Source organism: Branchiostoma floridae, chromosome 17 (assembly GCF_000003815.2).
Source record: "Branchiostoma floridae strain S238N-H82 chromosome 17, Bfl_VNyyK, whole genome shotgun sequence".
NCBI classification, from domain to species: Eukaryota; Metazoa; Chordata; class Leptocardii; order Amphioxiformes; family Branchiostomatidae; genus Branchiostoma; species Branchiostoma floridae.
In genome coordinates, this window is record NC_049995.1 from 11,856,860 (window position 1) to 11,879,547 (window position 22,688).

At 41.5% G+C, this 22,688-nt stretch overlaps 3 protein-coding genes across 5 annotated transcripts in view; 1 reads left to right on the forward strand and 2 right to left on the reverse strand.

Moving 5' to 3' along the window:
• LOC118404793 (histidine N-acetyltransferase-like) overlaps nucleotides 1-672 on the reverse strand; it is a 38,133-nt gene extending 37,461 nt beyond the window's left edge. The window contains exon 1 of the mRNA XM_035804137.1: nucleotides 484-672. Coding sequence (XP_035660030.1) covers nucleotides 484-660 — 177 coding nt within the window. The 5' untranslated portion in view covers nucleotides 661-672. The remainder of the gene's footprint in view (nucleotides 1-483) is intronic.
• Nucleotides 673-4,672: 4,000 nt separating this feature from the next.
• LOC118404636 (V-type proton ATPase subunit C 1-A-like) lies at nucleotides 4,673-15,064 on the reverse strand. Of its 3 annotated transcripts, XM_035803869.1 has the most exons (14): nucleotides 14,880-15,063; nucleotides 13,130-13,199; nucleotides 12,828-12,895; nucleotides 12,570-12,637; nucleotides 11,657-11,742; nucleotides 11,073-11,167; nucleotides 10,269-10,360; nucleotides 9,857-9,955; nucleotides 9,390-9,458; nucleotides 8,797-8,889; nucleotides 8,566-8,659; nucleotides 7,195-7,292; nucleotides 6,552-6,681; nucleotides 4,673-5,999 (listed from the first exon to the last, which is right to left on the reverse strand). In XM_035803869.1, exons 2-14 carry the CDS (start codon nucleotides 13,191-13,193, stop codon nucleotides 5,886-5,888), a joined length of 1,170 nt encoding a protein of 389 aa, XP_035659762.1. In that variant the 5' UTR covers nucleotides 13,194-13,199; nucleotides 14,880-15,063; the 3' UTR covers nucleotides 4,673-5,885. The 3 variants fall into 3 exon arrangements, with proteins under 3 accessions (XP_035659762.1, XP_035659761.1, XP_035659763.1); XM_035803868.1 differs by lacking the exon at nucleotides 12,828-12,895 and having other exon boundaries at nucleotides 13,062-13,199; XM_035803870.1 differs by lacking the exons at nucleotides 4,673-5,999; nucleotides 6,552-6,681; nucleotides 12,828-12,895 and adding an exon at nucleotides 6,740-6,806 and having other exon boundaries at nucleotides 13,062-13,199; nucleotides 14,880-15,064.
• An 868-nt stretch (nucleotides 15,065-15,932) lies between these two features.
• Nucleotides 15,933-22,578, forward strand: LOC118404648. Its single transcript, XM_035803888.1, has 3 exons — nucleotides 15,933-16,105; nucleotides 16,564-18,894; nucleotides 19,270-22,578. The coding sequence occupies exons 2-3, from the start codon at nucleotides 16,566-16,568 to the stop codon at nucleotides 21,900-21,902; spliced, it is 4,962 nt and encodes a 1,653-aa protein (XP_035659781.1). The 5' UTR covers nucleotides 15,933-16,105; nucleotides 16,564-16,565; the 3' UTR covers nucleotides 21,903-22,578.
• Nucleotides 22,579-22,688: the final 110 nt, after the last annotated feature.

Sequence of the window (22,688 nt, forward strand, 5' to 3'; positions counted from 1 at the left end):
CCGTAGCGTTACCGGTGCCGGGACAATTTTCTCAAGCTACAAGATTTAAACTGTGTACTGTCCTATGAATATCTTAGCAGTACTGTATGTTATAAATGCATGTTCAGGACCACCGTCTTCAGATTTAGATTAAAATTGTTGCAACGTTTTAAATGTTTATTGACAACTGTTTTGTATTAGTACACTCCTTTATGTCAGGAATCGCATTGTTAACACCGCATGAAACCATCACTGTATTATATTACTATCGTTAGTATATTATGCGTAAATACAACAGGTGTCTTTCTATTCACGTAAGGGGCCACTAAGCAGCGATACTTACAATTTATAGCTGCAGTGCAATGTGAACCGGTAAGAATTGCACTGCAGCTATAGCAGAGGAAGGTGAAAGACGGTCACCGAAACTTGAGTGGAAATTAAACAACTGTTGTGTAATGTTATATAAAAAAATATTCGGTATGATACGTTGTAATCCAAACTCACCACTTGTGTTCCCGCCACCGCCAGGAAAATCGTGGTGTCAGGATCATCAATGAAGTAGTGAAAAAACTCCGGCAGGTAGTCGGTGTCGCCATAGATGTTCTTAGACATGCGCATCACGGCTTTGTAGTCATCGTGCGACGCGAGACGAAAGGAAAGATTTGGACTCTGGTCTGTCATGCCGAACTAGGGGAGGGGGGCTCGGTGGACCGGTTGTACTAGTACATGTAGTTCATGTTGTTTGCCCGAGACAAATACCGCACGCAGGTGGCTTACAACTTGTAATGAAACGTAGCTCCGAGCCCTTCTTGTCCTAGGTGAGTGACACAAACTCTAGCTGTCTTGTGGTGGAATAAAAAGTCGGAGAGCCCTGTCACGGCCAGTTCTAATGTAGCCCCGCTGAAGTTCATACAACGCCGCGTGAAGTACAAAGTTCGAGTGACCTCAACGGGCAAAGTCCTTGTCTTTCCAACCGCCATTTTGTACAGTCTTGGGCTCCAAAAGAGTCACAAAACTATCTTCAGTTAGTTCCACACATCTGACGTGTCAACCTACAGGTTTCCATCAAAATGTCTGACAAGGCTACACCAACAGATCTAGCTGCTTCAAAGGCAGCAGATCAGCTCACACCTGCGCTGGTAGCAGAGGTGGTTGAGAGGGAAGAAGGAGGGGTCGGGGGAGTGAGGATTCGTATCCAGGACCTTGGTCTTGCAGCTGCTGCCGTTGTCGGTGGGGTGACAGTTGGAGCGTCCTATGTTGCCAGCCAAGCCACCCAGTCGCCGGTGGGCATTGCCGGAGCTGGGGCTGTGGCCGGCTTCATGAGCCTGTCAGCCTTCTACATGGGTAACAAGAAAGACGTAGACACGGCCATACGCAAGGCTGTGAAGAAAGAAGGGCACGTCGAGGTACATGCTATCGAGGAAGGGTCTCTTCTTGTGGGCGTCAAGTTCCTTTCAATGGTAAGGTTTCAAACTACCTGTCAACGTATTAAAGTGTAGGTTAGCACTTTTTGTGAGGCTAATATTGTACAGGCTTCCTAATACCCTTGTCACATTTGGCGAGAATCGATCGGACGACGATTCTGCGGCAATTGCCTGAGCCTCGCTTATAATAATAACTTTATTGCACAACAATTGTACAAGGTACAAATTATGGCTTATATGTGTCAGGGACGGTTTTCAGGTGAAAAATACGCCCAACCCTCTGTCGATCTTGAATATGGCTGATCTTCCATCGATACGCCCGTGGATAATGTGACAGGGGTATTAGGGACTGGAATTGATGAAGCAATTTTCTTGAGTAACTTATTTTCTAACACTATCATAAGGGCTATGAATGATGAGTAAATGGGTCAGTTTATATTATATTATCGTTATCGTTACCATTTGGAGATCATTCACTTCATACAACGTCACGCGATCGATGTGAAGTACGACTAAGTCGAGTGACGTTTCGGATTAAGGGTAATGTTTACGTTGTGTTTACCCTCAAACGAATCGGTCACCAATTGAATTGTAGCGTGGCTTCAAATATCAACAAGGGACCGATTCAAAAACTCCATTTTCCGTTTATCAAAGTGCTTCTTACAGGCCTACCCTCCTATTTATTTCTAACCTTCGTCAGATGATCATACTTAGTTTAGGTATGTATTACTCATAACGATAACGACCTTGCACATTTTAATTCTGTTTCCAGACAGGTTATTGGCTCCTCCGCAAACTGAATGAGCGGCTCCACCAGGGGACAGACCGCACCTGTCTGCAGCTGCTGCTGGAGGATGAGCTGCAGAGGATCGGCTGGACCGGACCGATCCAAGTCGGGCTGGAGGGGTGGTGGTTTGAGGATGAGGAGGGACGGGACAAGGGGCAGGAGGCAACTGGGACAGAGCAGGAAGAGGAGAGGTGGGAGTGGACTGGGATGATGGAGAAACAGGTATGTAAATGATATCAATCTAGGGAGAGAATTTACCTCAGAGGGAGAGAATTCATATATTTGCCTGGAAGGGGAGGGATAATTGGGAAAATCCATCATTGGAAACTGTATGATTTTGAAATGGTATTTTTTTCGGTGGAGGAAAGGGTTTTCTTGGTTTTTTAAGGTTCACTTTTGTACAGATTTATTTTTGGAGAGCATACATTTCAAGTACTGGCAGTCTTTGATTAAAATTATGTACCTTAAAGCTTTTTCCAGCAAATTATTGATATGAATCGTGGATACTAATAGTGATTACATACTGGGTATCAAATCAATAAACCCGGTACATAAGTCATGCAATGCATAAACCAACACTTTATCCTTAATGTAAAGAATGGTAATTAATCCCCCAATTAAGGTTGTCTGAAACTTGACCTTTAGTGTAATTAATGGTATTATATATAATAATTCGCCCTCCTCTTAATTACAGCCGGTACCACCCAGTGTGACAACAGAAGGAGACTCAGGCCTGTCTGAAGACGCGTCATCTGTGTCCATCTCTTCAGCTGGAGAGGTGGAGGAGGGACCACTCAAGTGGCAGAGAGTCAGGCTACAGGAGTACAAGGACTCACCAACAGCAGAACGTTTCATCAAGTCCTTTAGGTCCTGGGAGAAAGGAGCAAAAATCCTGACCAGCAGTGGGTATACAGGCCTGGAGGGAGTGAAGGCCTTGGTACAGGGATTCATGCAGTATGGCATATCATCACCAGATAACACAAGTAATGTACTGTATGATCAGTCATTGTTGAACCTGAATAAAGATCAACTGAAACAGCTAACAGCCTCCCAGCAACAAGCTGACCCCACGGACAGCACCTGTCTGCTGCTGACAGCCCTACAGCTGCCACATGGAGACAGCCGGGTGCAGACCCTGCAGCAGGTGGTTGATGCCGTCGTACAGCACGGACCTGGAGACTGGCTGTACCAACACCTGCACAACATCTACTGCTACCTGGGGTGGGCCATATGGAAGGCAATCCCTCAGCCAAAGCCAACAATGTTGTCAAAACTTTTCAAGATGAGTGACCTACAAACAACAAATATGCCAGCTCTAGCCAAAGCCCTGTCTGCCATGGCTAGTTCCCTCATGTACAAGCAGGACAATTTAGAGACTGTGTACTACACAGCCGTTCTGTCTAAGGAAGTGTCTGAGACAGAAGCAATCAGACAGTTTGAGCACTACCTCAGGCTGGCACCAGAGTGTGATTTGTATGTGCCTGATGCTCACTACCAACTGGCCACCTTGGACGGACATCAGCAGGGCAGGCAGAAAGTGATTCACCACTTCACCAGGGGGCAGCAGACGGAGGCCAACAGGCTACCCGTGTTTGGTGAGGTCGCCAGATTCATCAAAGACCCAGCCAGAAAGGCATACGAAGAAGCTATGGCACAGAAAACCTAGGAACAACAAACCAAACAGAACAATATCTTTAAGTTGGTTGCTAAGTCACAGTGTCTTTAGGTTAGTAAACCATCAAGAGATTGCCTCTACAAGCATTATCCATTCTATATATCTGTAAACAAAAGCTCATAATTAGATACCATACTCATGATTTAAGCAAAAGTGGCAGATCATCAAACATGTAACGTTAATATGACACATAGTAGCACAGTATCTATCCATGCCATGTTAGGACATTTACGTAAATATTGGAGACGATGCCTTTGAGATGATTGTGTTAGCATTACCTATCTTGTCTTAATTCTGTGCTAGTGTAAAAGTACAACACATTCATTTTATCTGTATGGAGAATGTATACGAGTGTTTATTGTTACGTATTACATGTAAATATCTGTACACCAGTTTATTCTTTGCTACAATGGAATAAGACAGTATGTGTCAGTATCTGATCACTGACAACAAAAGAGGACATTTTATAACAGACACTGTGAATAGTAATTTTAGTATGACCACATAATTGAGGATGAAAATTTCCTATGGAAAGCAACAATTGTATAGTGTATCTGGAATTAAGTCTAACTAGCATGAGCATTAGTAAGAATTGTATGTAAACAGAGAATGAATGATATTTTGGTGAATTCTGTATTATATTGCAAGATTGGTTAGCTTCTTAGTGTTAAACTTAAAAATGAAAGGCGATGTAGCTTACAACATGACAATCAATGATGATCCTTTTTAGGAACGTGTAAAACTGAATCATTTTCACAACAGTAGAGGTGAAACCTGTACCCCAGTAACATCACTTACAAGTATTGACAATCAACAAGACAATCACAGACATTATCTTACAACATCCCGGTCTTCACACAAGGGTTTCTGGTCTATTCAGACATATATTGCACAGGCAGTACACAGTAAAATACAGTCCCCATCAATTATTGTCACTTTATAGATCAAGTCACTTCAATAATGCACTACATTTGCCCTATGTACCATGATTTACACAAGACTACTAGTAAGTTTAGAAATTTTGAGTGAGGGTCTAACTATGAAGACACTACAGGAAAGTTGAGTGATACAATTATCTATGCGAGCCTCCAGCCATCAAAGTTACTATTATATATCATAATGATATCAACACTGTATCTGTACATTTTGTACGCTGAACTACTATTAAATACATTCGCATTAAGTCTTATTTTGCCTGCTGTCTTCTTTAAATGTTTTCTTAAGTCTTGACGGTCTAACTTCAGGGGAAATCTTTATCATTGACAGAAGTCTGGTAAACTCAGTGATTTTTGCATGTCTTAATTTTGCGCAAGAATCTGTCATCAATTTGGTCTTCAACATTGAGTTGACTCCAACATAAGGACTATTTACAAATTATGCCTGATTAAAAATAGACAAACATAAAAACAAAAATTACTTATGACAGAACTAATACAGGCTTACCAAATTTACAAAGCAGCAGATACTCATGATTTTGCAGCTTTCTGACATCCCACTGTTAAAACAAACCCACATAAGTTTGTGACAAATAAAATTCAGTAAAAGTTGTCGAATTCCCCATTCCTTGTTGCTCCCTCTGATGACTTAACACTTATACGTGGGCTCTTTAATTCATGTAGTAACCGTTACTCTATCAGAATGTACCAGCGTCTGTTGGACTACCGTTTGACAACATCAGATAGCATGTCTGATGTTAAGTTTGTGCAAAATAAAATTCAGCAAAAGTCGTCAAATTCCCCATTCCTTGTTGCTCCCTCTGATGATTATACATTTATATGTGGGCTCTTTAATTCATGTAGTAACCGTTACTCTACCAGAATGTACCAGCGTCTGTTGGACTACCGTTTGACAACATCAGATAGCATGTCTGGTGTTAAGTTTGTGTAAAATAAAATTCAGCAAAAGTCGGCGAATTCCCCCATTCCTTGTTGCTCCCTCTGATGATTATACACTTATATGTGGGCCCTTTCATTGACGTAGTTAACCATTTCTCTACCAGAATGTACCAGCGTCTGTTGGACTACCGTTTGACCACGTCAGATAGCATGTCTGTGTTGATGCTGTAGTACACGTATGGGTAGTACTCGCCCTGTCCGATGTTCATTCCACTCAGACCCGGAATGTCCATTGGAAGCTGAGAGGAAGGGAAAGAAAAAAATCAGATTGGGTCTCTTTTTTTTAACATGTTCTATGTTTTATACTGTACTGGGATGTAAGAGTATGATTGAAATTACTTTAAGGTTCATTAAAATGTTCAGGTATGCCTTTTCTCAAACATGAGATTAGCAATAGTGGCAGTACTTAGTGGACAGCAACTTCTGCATATCTGGGTCGAAATCAAGCACATGAACTTCTCAACCTGTTAGAGACATCCTCCTACGTAGGGACATCCAACAGCCAAACAGCCTGTCTGGATGTGCCCTGCTTTCTCAACCGTCACCATTAGTTCCTGACCGCCCTGCTTATGAATATTAATGTGCTTACCCATAGGAAAGCCTATTCTCTGATTGGCTGACAGCTGGTTTGGGGGGGACGTCCACAGGAACTAAGACAAGAGTGATGGTTAAAAGAGCAGGGTACATCTAGACAGGCAGTTTGGCTGTTGGATGTCCCTGCGTAGGTGGATGGTTAGAGACTGCCAGTCACTACAGCAAATCATGCTTTTAAAAGAAGTAAAAAATCTCACATCATCAACAGCAAAGGAGCTGCTGTCCAGATGACCGTAGAGCTGCTGCAGAGAGTCTCTCAGCTTACGGTGAACCTTCTTATTCAGGGGCTGCAACAGCATGGCCTGGAAGTTCACTGGCAAACCATATCTGTAGCAATAGGAAAAAAAATGGTACATTATAGAACACAACATTGGATATTCTGTATTGCCCAGTGCCAAGCTTACGGTGAACCTTCTTGTTCAGGGGCCTGGAAGTTTACTGGTAAACCGTATCTGTAGGAATGGGAAAGAATTGCACATTATAGAACACAACATGGGAAATTCTGTATTGCCCAATGCCAAGCTTACGGTGAACCTTCTTGTTCATGGGTTGCAACAGCATGGCCTGGAAGTTTACTGGTAAACCATATCTCTAGAAATAGGAAAGAATTGCACATTATAGAACACAACACGGGATATTCTGTATCACCCAATGCCAAGCTGTTGGTGAACCTTCTTGTTCAGGAGCTGCAGCAACATGGCCTGGAAGTTCACTAACTTGAGTAGAGGCTATAAAATTTTACATGCCTATAGTATGTCTCTGTCTTAGTGAATATGGCTTAGAAGAATATATTCATATGCATGCAAAAGTGGGGTGTTACTGATTTAATTGCAAACCAACCTGAGCACAGACTCCACAAACACACGTAGAGCCTTAACGTGGATCCAAGCTGTGAAAGCCTCGCTGAAGTTCACCTTCAGCCATCTGACCAGGGGACCCTGGAAACACAAAGAAACAATTTTTATAATAGTCAAGAGCATTCTTTTCAGCAGAAACCAGGGTTGGACAAGTTTTCTGAAATTCAATTGTCCTAAAGACTCCTATCGGGCGAGCACATAAAAGATTTACTTGCCCAAACCAATTTTTCACTTGCCCCAAATTCAAATGTCACTGTTACAACTAATACTAGTATATGCATTTTCACTTCCAGCAATGGAATTCTCTGTTGACCATTGCTTGAAGTCATGACAGTAAAATGAAACAAGTTATTATCAAAATTGCACTCAATCAATGGAAAAATCTAACTTGCCCGATCGGGCAAGTAGTGTAGGTCCTGCACTTGCCCGAACAGCACTTTCATTTGCCCTGGACAATAGGGCTAGTGGACTTGTCCAACCCTGAGAAACTGCTCTGATATGGAGTAAAATTCAACACATGTGTAACAGCTTCTATAATTGTTTCGTTTTTGAAAAAAATAGTACCTATTTTCGTCTAGGGCTGTCCCTCGGATAGGATGTTAAATGGAGGTCTGTGTTTGGGGACAGCCATAAGCCAAGCACGTAAAAGAACCCACCACTAATCGAAAAGAGTAGGGGTGCTTCCCGGTGTGAGTGGATCAAACCTTACAGTCTGGTCTCCGGGTTGACATCTTGCAAAGGTGATACACTACCAAAAATGATTTTTGCTTGTTTTGCTTACCCCATGGACAATTCTTATATGAAGAAAAAATATTCTTGCAGGAAGAAAATGTAGAATAAAATTCTAAGCAAAACAAGCAAAACAAGAATCTACCAAAAAATCTTAATTCTCATGCAAAGAACAATTTTCTTATTCTTCTTTGGTGAAGAAAATTTTTTCTCACACCTAAGAACTTTAAGCAAAATCTTCTTGTTTTTTCTTATGGTGCAAGAAAAAAAATCTAGAAATGCTTATTTTTTTAAAACTCTTAAGAAATACAAGAATTTTTGCTCTTGATGTAAGAAAAGTATTCTTGGTGTAAGAATATTAATCTCAAAAATGTCTAAAAAAATTCAAGCAAAAATTTGCTTGCCCCATGGACAAGCACGTTTTTCTTAGATTTCTTGGGGACAGAATAATTTTCTTCCTGGAAGATAAATTTTCTGTGAGGAAGAAAAACAAGATACACATTTTTGGTAGTGTAGTCTCCTGTTATTTTAATGATTATCCTTCCACAAATATGGTAAAACTGAACAATAAAAAAACACCAAAAAAAGATTTTATAATACGCTGCAATTTTGGAGTAAGACTTACGAATTGTTTCTTCTTGTCAGAGGCGAGCTTGGACAGCTCATTTTTCCCAGCAGTCATCTCTTCCTCATTGTACTGGAATTCTCTCACCACAAATCTGAGAAAAAAACACAGAACACAAATTCCTTTACACAGTAGTTTTTTACGAATGGTATCTGTTACACTCTTACCACCGTATAGTGTACACACATTACAAGGTCAGGGGGGGAAAATTAAACAAATGGTGACGTGTACCTGTTTTCGCGAGCATGGTGCTTGTACTCGTCGACCACCCGTGTGAACATGGTAACTGTGAACAGTCCGTGGTCGTTGTCTTCATATATCTTTCTGCAAGAAAACATGAAATAAAGGCATTGCTCAATAAAAGAAATGTTCAAGGCAATCATGGTTTCTTGTCTCTCAAAATCTTATGATTAGTTTCAATATGTGTTCTTAACTAATAATTGATTTCAGGTTCCCCATTGAAAGTTTTATCTTGACTTACATGTAAATTATCAATGCTGAAGAAACAATTCAATTGCTGATGAATTGTTTGAAAAACAAAACATCAAAATTTACCATTTGAAATATCTAGAGTTAAATAAAACCATGCATGGTAGACTGAGGTGAAAATGGATATCAATGTACAAAAATGTATCTGTATGTAAATACATGTAGAAATACTCAGAAAGTACACTGTGCTGTTTCAGTAACATGAATTTACAAGAAATAAAAGTAGGTTCAACTGCATAAGTGCATCTCACTAAATTCAAGCTTTTCTTTAATGCGGCAGCTTTCAAATACCTGGCAGAATTAAGAGTTTTGATGTCAACTATGATGTGACTTACTTGGAAGATCTGGGCACCACCATGTCTGTTAGTGTCTCATACTTCTCCTTCCAGTCATCATAGCATTGGCTGGGGACAAAGGAAAATATGCCATTATTGGTTAAAATCTACAGTTAAATTCAAATCAATCATCAAGAATATCTAACTAAAAAAAATCAGTATTATACATGATATCTGAATGACATAAGATCTTTTGTGTAAAGGAAAACAAGTTACTGTTTCAGATGGCAAGGTTTCTGAATGTCTCAAGATATAGAAGTCTAAGGTGGTTTAAGAATGTAATAAGGACTAAGTTTTGAACCACCCATACTGGAAATTAAGGCCCCTTCTCTTAATAATAAGTGCGGTGGGTTCTTTAACGTGTTTTCCTCAAGCACAGGAGCAATGGGCCAATCCCTTGCCTAGGCTCTTAGGTACATGTAGATAGGCATTTAGCAAGATATATCTGCAATTGAAGGTTGACTTACTTGGGAACCACCACTAGTAATGTCTGCAGGTACTCAGAGTCCATCACAAAGTCTTCCTTCTTCACCAGGTCTCCCAGACTTCTGGTTAAAAGGCTGCCACTGGGGAATAAAGATTAAGCTACTCATCAATATCCTCCTGTGTATATATAACCATATCAGTATCTTTTTGTGCATTACTTTATTCGGACACCATGAAAGATACTCTTATGCTGTATTGAAAATAAGCGTAATGGTCCAAAATAAGCACAACGTTAAGAACTTAATAGCGCAATGTAAATTAAGTGGCTCTAATCTTGTCCAAAGACCATGTAACCAGCTAGTCAACAGACACAAAAAGTCATCTGTTGGCCCTAGAATGCCAAGATTCTGTTGTAAAAGTTGCTATGAATAGAAAGTTTTCAAACTTCCTTACGTTGCCTTTCTCGCCATGGCCTGCAGGTTTCCCTTCAGGTTGTTGTAGGCCTGAGACTTGCTCTTCAGATCAGCGTCTATCTGGCTCACTTGCTGCAAAGGGAAAACACACAAACACAACATGTCATGATTCAATGGAACAACCGCTAGTCATGCAAATTTTCAATTATTATTGTCTCCCCATCTAGTATTTGTAAACTACTACAGTAACTGCTACTAAATACCCTCTACCAAGACATTGCAAGCCAATGGATGAAACCTTAAGATATGTCATATGTCTTATTGCAGACTTGATATACATTATACATCACTTGTTCAAAGATGTTGTGTCAAGACTAGTGATGTTTCAATGTATTTATGATTCTTTACATTTTATATCCAGTGGGAAGTTGAAAGAAGCCTGTGCATTATTGAAGTTACTGTCTACGTTGACTGTGTCAACTACATGTCAATAGCATAAACAAGTGCAGCATAAAGTGTAAGCTGTATGGAATCTTGTGTTGATGATGATTTATTCCGCAACAATTGCATCAGTGACAATGTATGGCAATGTATAAATAACATAAACTACAGTCTAATACTACACATAAATTTTATATGTTATAACATTACAACAGTTTCAGTTACTAGTAGTACAATACTAGTGGGCTTTATCGAGTAGAATCTGCGGTAGGCACTAGTAATAAAGAGAACTGATTACATACATAAGATTGGGTATTTCTGTGCTACTTTGCGACAATACATTTGTCAAAACTCATTTTGGAATAGTACAGTCTCTTTTTTGCATGGCGTTCTTGTGTCGTACCTTGCCGATGATCTCAGAGATGTTCTTGAGGGACTGCTTGATGGGGTACTTGGCCATGTCCCACTGGAATCTCTTGATGTAGGTGGCCAAATCAACTGTGGTGACAAACAAACAAAAACATGACCACAACATTTCATGTACAATGTACATACAAATTTGTCCAATATATCAAGTCATAACTCGCATAGTAAAAATGTGATGATATGGTTATGCTCAAGCTATAAACACAACTACTGTAAATGCATTTAAGTTCGCGGGGATTTAATTTCGCGGTTGCGGGAAAAATGACATTTCGCGGTGGATTTAATTTCACGGTTACACCATAGATTGCAATCTAATACCATAATAGAAAAATGTTCGCTGTGGTTTTATGTTCGCGGTTAAGTGGTCACCGCGAAAAGCGCGAATATTAATCCACCGCGAACATTTCTGCATTTACAGTATTCAAACAATACGGAAACGAAGCGCAAAAAGACACTTCTCACTTCACTTCAGGCTACTAGAATGAGCCAACCTAGCTGGAAGGGAGGGTGACCTATGTATGAAGGTCTTTTGTGTACATGTAAAACACAAAGTTTCCTCACCTCCATTGGCCAGCAGATTTTCCTGCAGCTTGTCTTTCTGGTCCTCTAGCACATCACCCAGGTACTGCGCCACTTTTCTGGCAACACTGTACAAAAAAAAGTAACATTAGATAAGCCCAGTGACAGTAATTACAAGTAATACTAATAGCCTTGGAAGTGGTGACTTTAAGTTTAGGGTCACTCTTGTTGAGCAATAGCACCCAGGGTAGATCTGTGACATAATGAAGACACAGACTACCTAGAGAGGGTAACAACGAAAGTCAGACAAACTTCATCCACATCTTCAACTTAGAAAACAAGCTTTCCCTTACACTGGTCCTATGTGGTTCCAGTTTGTACACAGGCCCAATGTTTTTACCTTTTACTTTGATTTGTATTCCTTTTCTGTTGAGTACTTGTCCAATGATCAAGAGCACATGATGTTTGTTGTACAATATATTTTGAATTAAGTACCAAACACTAGATGAATATAACAAAACCATTATCTTTTATTCAATCAATCAATCAATTAATCGTTTGCTTGCATCATAAGTTGCTGCGTGCAGCTACATCTACAGTTCAGACAGTTCTCGCCATGTTGTTTTGCACTGGGACAGTCCAGTCGGAGCTGGAGACCCCCAGCCCCTGGAGCATATGATGAATACAGTGGAAGCCGCTTAATTGCACACCCAATTTGCCAGCAAATCCCGTGCAATTATCCGGCGTGTGCGATAATGCGAAGTTACCCAGTTGGACCGCACCGCCACGGGATTTGGGGATTCCGTGCAATTGACCGAAGTGTGCGTTTATCCGACGTGCAATTACTTGGCTTCCACTGTATCTGTATGTATCTGCATGTCAGAGAAATGTGTATGTCAGTGTGTGTGTGTTTGTCATACACAGTGTACATAAGTCATATAAAATTTCATCTCACCTTTCCACATAGCTGTCCAGCTTGCCCAGCTCATCTGACAGGCCAACTAGGATGTCCAGAGTACCAACCTGGAGGAGGGAACAGTTTTGTTGTAACTTATACATGAAATAACAATATATCTTCCCTGTGGTGGGCCTGTAGTGAGATTTTTTACTGCTGCCTCCCTTAAGGCTTTGGTTGGTGACAAAATCCTGGTGAGAACCCTGCCTACACATGTATACGTCATGTTTAGGACAGATACTTGTATGATGTACTGACCTTTAAGTCTGGTATGTGGAACTTGGTGTTGGAGGACAAAGTCTGAGTCTTGGCTGTGCAGTTGTTCAAGAAGAGGTTTCAATCAAAGGATACAGATTGACAGATTCATGGAAAATGTACGTACCTTTAAGTCTGGTATGTGGAACTTGGAGTTGGAGAACAGAGTCTGAGTCTTGGCTGTGCAGTTGTTCAAGAAGAAGTAAAGATTGACAGATACATGGAAGCTGTACATACCTTTAAGTCTGGTATGTGGAACTTGGTATTAGAAGACAGGGTCTGAGTCTTGGCTGTGCAGTTGTTCATCTTCTCCCACGTCTGCTGGCAAGTCTTCTCCCCCGGGGCAGAGATCAGCCAGAACTCCGACATAGTGCTCTGGGACAGAGAATACAATTATAGCTACAGTATACTATAGCTAGTACCTTCATCATGGTAGCTATAGTTTAAGGGGCACTTTTTAGACAGACAACAGTAATAAAGCTGTTCGACTGTTGTTGTCTATGACGTCTCGGTCGACACTATTTTTAGGCTGTCTAAAGAGGATCAACATAGTCAGACCAACCTCCTTGGTCACACAATGTTTTTTCTAGACAATAAACGGTAGACAATAAACAGTTGCATGACTATATAACTGTTGTAGGTCTAAAGCAGGCCTAAATTCCTCTTGGTGTATCATTGCAGTCAGTAATGATTTGTGTTTCATCTAACTCTAAGGCAAGTCTACAAAAACCTCGCCTTCCGCACTGGTGTTCCAGTGCTGATTCAATGGACCGATCCCGTAGCCCCGCCCCCTGTTCGATCATGTTCTATTTCGAACACCTCCGTCAAAAACACCGCTTGTCGGACAGAACTGGCCGCTGCCGCTGTTTAGCTGATAATGACGACTGACTTCGGTTTAGCTTTTTTGAGCCATGAAATCCTCTCAGACCTGGCCGAAAAAAATTGCGCTGCCTTTTTGTTATGGGGTACATCCACTGCGTACTGTCGTTTGAGAATTGGGTTGATACAGATGCGGTAAGGGCGTTATAATTTCAGACAAAGCGGAAGCGATAGGCGCTCCATAGCATTACCTTGTTGGTGGGCCGAAGTGCCCGGTTTCTGACATGCGATCCATGCATGTGGAGACCAGGGTACATAAATCTGTAACAGGGTTTCTGCTGCATTTGTTGCATGCATAAGAGCTGCATGCATGCTCATGATAAAAACAAATTTGAGAAGACAGAAGCTCTGGCACTCGTGGAGAGGGAGCTTGTACTACACGCCAGCTAATAGGACCCTTCTACAAAGACTGCTAGTGCAGAGTCCCGTGTCTTATACATACCCTGCTTTACACGTGCATTCAGCCAATCAACAATGTAATGCTATGCAGTGGCTCTGCCTCCCAAAACAACAATACTCGGTGGGTGTAACCTTCAATAAAGAATAGTATAGCATTTTTCTTTGGCCATTTCTGTCCCACTGGGGCTGTTTTTGACGGAGGTGTTCGAAATAGAACAAGGGGTTCTACCTGGTTCTATTTGTTCGATATGCGTTCGATCGGGATCGGTCCATTGTCTAAACGGTCTCAGCACTGGTTTTCCAGTGCTGAAGCCATAATCAGCACTGGATTCCAGTGCTGAAAAAGGAGGGTGAGGTTTTCGTAGTTTTGCTCATCTAAGCCTACAGCCATTGTAAAACATGTCTTTATTCAAATTTATTATCAACAATCTTTGCCCGGAAAACAACAGGAGACCGTCATTTCACAGTTGTATGGTCAGAAGAAATTTCAGTGCAAAATATATTTTTACTAAACACAAAATATTGCGAGCAAAAATCCCGCTAATAGAATTTATACAGTGTGACATTTGCTGCGTATAATGGACTAGTTCACCAGCATTTAAACGCGTGTCTAAATCTCGCCTATTGCTTGAATTTCACGTGTACCTTTCTCACATACATGTAATTTTACGAAGTCGATGGAGCTTCTAGACAGAACCCCCCTCCCCCTTCTGACCGGGCGAGGTCGCAAGACACATCTACCATTTTCCCGATATTTGTGCAATATAAGACTCCTACCTGTAGGGTTTCTGCACTGAGATGAGCTCAAAAGTGTTCGTATGTCGTCCGAGGAAGCCGACTGGTTTGGTATCACGCATAAATTGCTATATTTTCACAAGGATTTAAAAATCACGACCTTCTTCCAAGGGACACAAATTATCATGTGATGCGACGAGGAGCATAGCGTCAGGTATGCGTACGCAGATTCGCGTCATGGTTTCTGCAGTTCTTGATATTATCGCAAGGAAGCAGGTGTAACTGGTCGATATAGCATCTAAAATTGGAGCAGGTGTAAAATCATTATAAAAGCACGCCAATGATTCCATACACGTAGGACATTTAAAGTAAGCTTTGATTTAATAAAAAGGGCAATAAAACTATCTTATACTGAGTATAAACATTATCAAAACTAGGTATAACTAACTTAGGTTTTGGCTTATACTATAAAAAAAAAAGGACTTTCTCCTTGCTCATACCAATCCAAACTTTGTAGTCACGGTTGCCAACAGGCTTCGGGTGTTCACCAACATCCAGTATTTCCTAGTCGAATTTCCTGTTCCCATAATTAACGTTATACAAACAAGACCGTCCTATATGTCAAATTTGGAAGTGGGAATTTTTGGGGCGGCTAAACCCATAACAAGGCCGGACTGCAGGCTAAATTTATCAAATTAACTTAAATAACGTTATATGAATTAAAGAGAACAAATGAAATTGTAGGATAAAATCTAAGGTCCATATCTAAATCACGTCTGGAATTTTCATCTTCTTCTGTCTCCATATAATATGTTAGTTATCTTTTATCCTAGGTGTGGCCGCATGATTCAAACCTGGGGTGGATTTTATTATGTTAATGAAGTAGCCAATAAAATTGCCCCAGGAACCCACATTCAAACCTTAATTCTACTGGCAAAAGAGAGACATTGATAATAACAGGAGCACTAGACAACCAATTTACATGCCTTTCTCTCTGACGAAACAAGCAATAATCGTCAGACGTCGGCTGGTGGTTTGACCTACACTAAAGTGTAAGCGGTAAAGTGTAGTACCAGGTTATCGAACTTTAACCTTTACCCTCGATTGTCCCGTTTGGCATTTTTGTGAGCGTCCTTTTGGTTTTGGGATCCTTTTAAACCGAATTGGCGTGATCAAAACGTTGTTTTAGAAGCAGAGCTGACCATCATAAACCCATAGGTGAGACCTTGGACTGTGGGTAACGCTTCAAGGTTGGAACTTCTTTGGCGGTAATAAGTACTAGAGTGTTTGTGATCAGTATATGGGGAGGGGGGCAGTGTATGCGAGAGACCTGTACACGCGTACACGAAATTCGTTAAACGCATTACCAGGTTAAACATCACATAAGTCATATGTTTGGTGGGTAGATGTTTACACTACATATTCAAACAAAATATTTTGTAGTTTATGGGCCTAAAATTTACACTTAAGTCTTAGAATTATCGAGAATAATATAAACATGCATGGTAAGAATTAGAGACCCACCTCCTCCCACCCAGGAGGTTTCCCCAGCAGATAAGGTGCTTTAGTTTAGAACATTAGCTCATTTTTTTACACAATGTTTGAATATGGATTCTAGTTTGACCTTTTTTTTCATTTCTCACTTGACCGTTTCATCATAGGAGACACAAGTTTGCATGTCCTAATTGATCTTTCCATTTCTTATCTAATCTTTCCTCCATTCCAGAGATGGAAGAATTATTTGGTGAGCCTCCCATTAAAAAGCTTTGTATGGAACAAACAGGGAAACAAAAAGACATCCAAGAAGAGGAGACAGAACACACAGGATGGCAACAAGATGGACAAGAAGACGTTCAAGAAACATACAGTGAGGACCAGGAAACATCTTATCCTAAGAAGGAGACTTACAACAGTGGGAAACAGACAACAACAGGTGTAGAGAGACAGCAGGAAATGCTCAGTGTAAACTGTACCCAGCCTGAGGAGGGAGTCTCGTCACATCTACATATACAGGCTAGTGCAGGACAGGTGGGGATGGACAATGTGAAGGAGCAGACGACAGACTCGGCATGGCAGCAGGACAAAAAGAAGGATGTCCAAAATGACAAAACATGCGATTTAAACAGTACTGGAAATGAGCAAGAATTCTTGCCAGAGAGTAAAACAACTTTTAACAGAGAGAAGGGGCCTTACAAATGTGACTGGTGTGATTACTCTTCACCAAGAAAAAGTTATCTAGACTTACACGTGATGAGAAAGCACACTGGTGAGAAACCCTACATGTGTGGGGAGTGTGGATACAGAACAGTTGCTAAATCACACCTAACCCGGCACATGAAAAGACACACACGTGACATTCCTGAGAAACCATACAAATGTGACAAGTGTCACTTTTCTGCTGCGCAGAAACGACTATTGCGCAGACACGTTTTGAGAAAACATAGGGGGGAGCAGGCTGCAGACACGGCACTGCAAGGGGAACAGGCAAAAGAAACTGCACAACAGCAGGACAAAAAGGAGGTCGTTCAAAATGACAAAACAGGCAGTGTAAACAGCCCTGTAAATGAGCAAGAATTCTTGCCAGAGAGTAAAACAAATTTTAAAAGGGAGAAGGGGCCATACAAATGTGAGTGGTGTGATTACTCTTCACCAAGGCAAAGTTATGTAGACTTACACGTGATGAGAAAGCACACCGGTGAGAAACCCTACATGTGTGGGGAGTGTGGATACAGAACAGTTGCTAAATCACACCTAACGCGGCACATGAAAAGACACACACGTGAGATTCCCGAGAAAGCGCACAAATGCGACCAGTGTAGCTTTTCTGCAGCGCAGAAACGACTATTGCGCAGACACGTCTTGAGGAAACACAAAGATGTGAAGCCCTACGCGTGTAAGTTGTGTGAATTCAAGACAGCTGACAAGGAAACCTTATCCGAACATAAGAGAACACACACAGAAGAGAAGGCGTACTTGTGTGGCGAGTGTGGGTACAGGACAGCTCACAGCTCTTCCTTCACCCGTCATAAGAGAAAACACACCGGTGAGAAACCCTTCTTGTGTGACGAATGCGGGTACAGGACCAGAGAAAGTTCAGCCCTGTCTATACACAAGAGAACTCATACTGGAGAGAAACCCTACAAATGTGACCAGTGTGATTTTGCTGCTACACAGGCATCACATCTGATAAAACATGTCAGAGTAAAACACAATGGTGAGAAGCCCTTTGTCTGCAACGAATGCGACTACTGGACTGCTGATAAGGCAACGCTGACAAATCATATGAGAACACATACCGGTGAGAGACCATACAAATGCGACCAGTGTGACTATTCTGCTTCAGGGAAGGGTCAGTTCAACAAGCATATGACCAAACACACTGGTGTGATGCCTTTCGTTTGTGACGAGTGTGGATACAGGACAGCCTATAGTGGTTCTTTTACTGAACATAAGAGAATGCACACTGGTGAGAAACCCTACTTGTGTGAGGAATGTGGCTACAGGACAGCTCATAAGTCTACCTTAACCCGGCATAAGAGAAAACACACCGGTGAGAAACCCTTCTTGTGCAGCGAGTGCGGATATAGGGCCAGAGAAAGTTCGAGCCTATCCTCACACATGAGAACACACACCGGTGAGAAACCCTACAAATGTGACCAGTGCGACTTTTCTGCAGCACAATCTTCGCTCCTAAAAAAACATGTCAGAGTTAAACACAACGGGGAAAAACCCTTCATGTGCAACGAATGTGAATACTGGACAGATAACCGGACAAACTTTTTGACTCATCTGAGAAAGCACACTGGCGAGAGGCCGTACAAATGTGACCAGTGTGACTATGCCGCTTCAGAAAAAGGTCAATTCAACCGGCATATGACGAAACATACTGGTAAGATGCCTTTCGTTTGTGAGGAGTGCGGGTACAAGACAGCCGCTAGTACTTCCCTAACCCGACACAAGATGACACACACTGGCGAGAAACCCTACATGTGTGGAGAGTGTGGATTCAGGACAGCTCATAAGTGTGCCTTAACCCGACATAAAAGAAAACACACCGGTGAGAAACCTCTCAAATGTTTTTGTTTTGACTATTCTGTTGTGTAAAAACATGATCTACACCAACATATAGTTAGACATAATTATCAAAATATGTGTAAGGAAGTAGATTGATGAAATGGTTTGAGCAACAGGATGTATAAATTTTAAAAAATTAAAGGCCTATAAGTATGTATAAGAAAAAAGCTTTAGGAAAAATTATGTTTTACAAACAAACATAACTACATATGACATTTGATAAATAGAAAATTTTTATGCAATTTAATTGTGATCCAATGTGTGACACTTTAAACCAGTGCAACAATTTACACAGAAGAATATGTTCATGGTGAAACTATAAATCTTATTTGCAATTATTTTTTTCACTCTTTTTTAGGGATTGACAAGTCATCCAGTGGGCCTACTGTTAAATGGCCTTGTACTGAACAATCTGCAAACAAGGCAGACAACCAAGAAGAGGAGACAGAAGACACAGGATGGCAACAAGTTGGACAAGAGGACGAACTACATGTATTTCAGGAAATGTACAGTGAGGACCATGAAACGTATGATATGAACCTACCAGCTTACTACAGTTGGAAGGAGACCAACAACAGTGGGGAACAGACAGCTGACACAGAACTGCAGCAGGAGATGTGTGGGAGAAACTGTACCCAGCCTGAGGAGGGAGTCTTATCACTGACTGAAATGGACGACATGGGGGAGCAGACAACAAACACAGGACGGCAGCAGGACATTCTAAGTGAGGCAACGAGCGGCATAAACTGTACCCAGCCTGAGGAGGGAGTCTCTTCACATCTTCATGTACAGGTCCGTACTGAAATGGAAGACATGGGGGAGCAGACAACAAACACGGGACGGCAGCAGGACAATCTAAGTGAGGCAACGTGCGGGGTAAACTGTACCCAGCCTGAGGAGGCAGTCTCGCCACATCTACATGTACAGGTCTGTACAGGACAGGTGGGGCTGGATAACATAGGGGAGCAGACAACAGACTTGGTGCAGCAACAGGAGGAAGAAAAGGATGATCCAAATGACCAAACATTTGGTGTAAACTGTACCATATTTAATGACAAAGAAGTCTTACCTCCCAATAAACAGCTTCTTCTGGAACATACTGCAATCAAGGCAGACATCAACGAAGAGGAGACAGAAGACACAGGATGGCAACAACATGGACAAGAGGACGGTCTTTTCCAGGAACCATACAGCGAAGACCAGGAAATGCATGATGTAAACCTACCATCTTGCTATCCTACAAATGACACTAACAACAGTGGGGAGCAGACAACAGATACAGGACGGCAGCAGGATGTTTTAGTCGAGGAAACGGGCGGGGTAAACTGTACCCAGCCTGAGGAGGGCGTCTCATCACATCTACATGTTAAGGCCAGTATAGGACAGGTGGGGATTGACAACATGGCAGAGCAGACAACAGACATGGCGCAGCAACAGGAGGACAAGAAGGACTCTCTAAATGACAAAACGTGTGGTGTAAAGAGTACCGTAAATGACGAAGATGATGTGCCAACATGTAAAAGTGAAAAGGGGCCTTTCAAATGTGACCAGTGTGAGTACTCTACACCATGGAGACATAATCGAGATCGGCATGTCAGGAGAAATCACACCAATGAGAAACCCTACACGTGTGGGGAATGCGGATATAGTACAGCTTTTAGGTTCGACCTATCTCGGCACATGAAAACACATACAGGTCTAAAACCATACAAATGCGACCAGTGTGACTATTCTGCTGCACATAAAAGACAATTGCACAGACACGTCTTGAGAAAACACAAAGCTGTGAAGCCCTTCGTGTGTGAGGTGTGTGGATATGGGACAGATTTTAGCTATGAGCTAACCCAACATAAGAGAACACACACTGGAGAGAAACCCTACTTGTGTGGGGATTGCGGATACAGGACAGCTCACAGGTCTTCCTTCACCCGTCATCAGAGAAAACACACCGGTGAGAAACCCTATTTGTGCGATGAATGTGGATACAGGGCCAGAGAAAGTTCATACTTGTCAATACACAAGAGAACTCATACTGGAGAGAAACCCTACAAATGTGACCAGTGCGACTATTCTGCTGCGCAGCTACCATGCCTTAAAAATCATGTCAGGGTAAAACACTACGGTGAGAAACCATTTGTCTGCAACGAATGCGGATACGGGACAACTAATAAGACCACGCTATCCAATCATATGAGAAAGCACACCGGTGAGAGACCCTACAAATGTGACCAGTGTGACTATACCGCTATTGAGAAAGGCCAATTAGTGAAACACGTCATGGTAAAACACACCGGTGAGAGACCCTACATGTGTGACGAGTGCCCATACAAAACAGTTTTTAGCGCTGCCTTAACCCAACATAAGAGAACACACACTGGTGAGAAACCCTACTTGTGCGAGGAATGTGGATTCAGGACAGCTAGCCAGGCATCTTTAACCAAACATAAGAGAAAACACACCGGTGAGAAACCCTACTTGTGCAACGAGTGCGGATACAGGGCCAGAGAAAGTTCAAGCCTATCCTCACACATGAGAACACACACCGGTGAGAAACCCTACAAATGTGACCAGTGTGACTTTTCTGCTGCACAATCAACAAGTCTGAAAACACATGTCAGAGTAAAACACAAGGGTGAGAAACCCTTTGAGTGCAATGAATGTGGATACTGGACGGATAACAGAACAACCTTTTTGAATCATATGAGAAAACACACCGGCGAGAGACCCTATAAATGCAACCAGTGCGACTATTCCGCTTCAGAGAAAGGTCAACTTAAAAGACATGTCATGACCAAACACAGGGGTGAGATGCCTTTTGTTTGTGATGAGTGTGGGTACAGGACAGCCGTAAGCGCTGCCTTGACCCGACATAAGCTAAAGCACACCGGTGAGAAACCCTACATGTGTGGAGAGTGTGGATACAGAACAGCCTATCGCCACGCCTTAATACGACATGGGAAAAAGCATGCCAGCAAAAACCTTGAAATGTGATTGGTGGGACTATTCTGCAGTGCAAAAACATGACTTACAACAACATATGGTCAGACACACTGATTATGCTTCTCTCTGATGACTAACTCCATAGCCAATACAGATTACGTAGCAAAATGGCTACTTCAGTGTGACAAAGGCTAAAATGTTTGTTAGGAAATGCAGTGATGGAATAGTTTTAGCAACAAGGTGTTTAAAGTCCTGTAAGAAAATAGCAGTAAGCAATAATGTTTTACAAGTAACTGCAATGATCACTATACATGTAAGATTCATACCCAATTTAGTTGCTCGAAAATGTATGTGATATGATGTGTGACATCTTAGACTAGTACACTGATTTCTACAAAAGAACATGTTCATGATGAAACTACATGTATATACTAATGCAGTATTTTGTCTTTTTAATGTCATCCTACATAATATTTCATGGACAATGTACTGAGCAGAAATAGTTTTTGATGATGATGACGATGATAGGAAAGTTTCAGAAAGCATTTACTGTTTTTCTTCAGCTCTGAACGATAGTCACGTTACTTAAGAGTCAAATGTCACATAACTGCCCTTATATCCATGGTGTAATTAGCATGTGAGGAGGTTGACTGGTGATTATAAGATTGCCTTGTATTTTTTCTCCATGTTTATACTATTGGTTGTAAATAAACTATACAAAGTGTTACATGCAAGGCCACACGTGTTTTTTTCTTTGGCGATTCTCGTCCGTAACTTGATCATTCGGGTCAGAAGACGATGTGATATCCATTCTATATTTGTAAATTGAATTTCAGA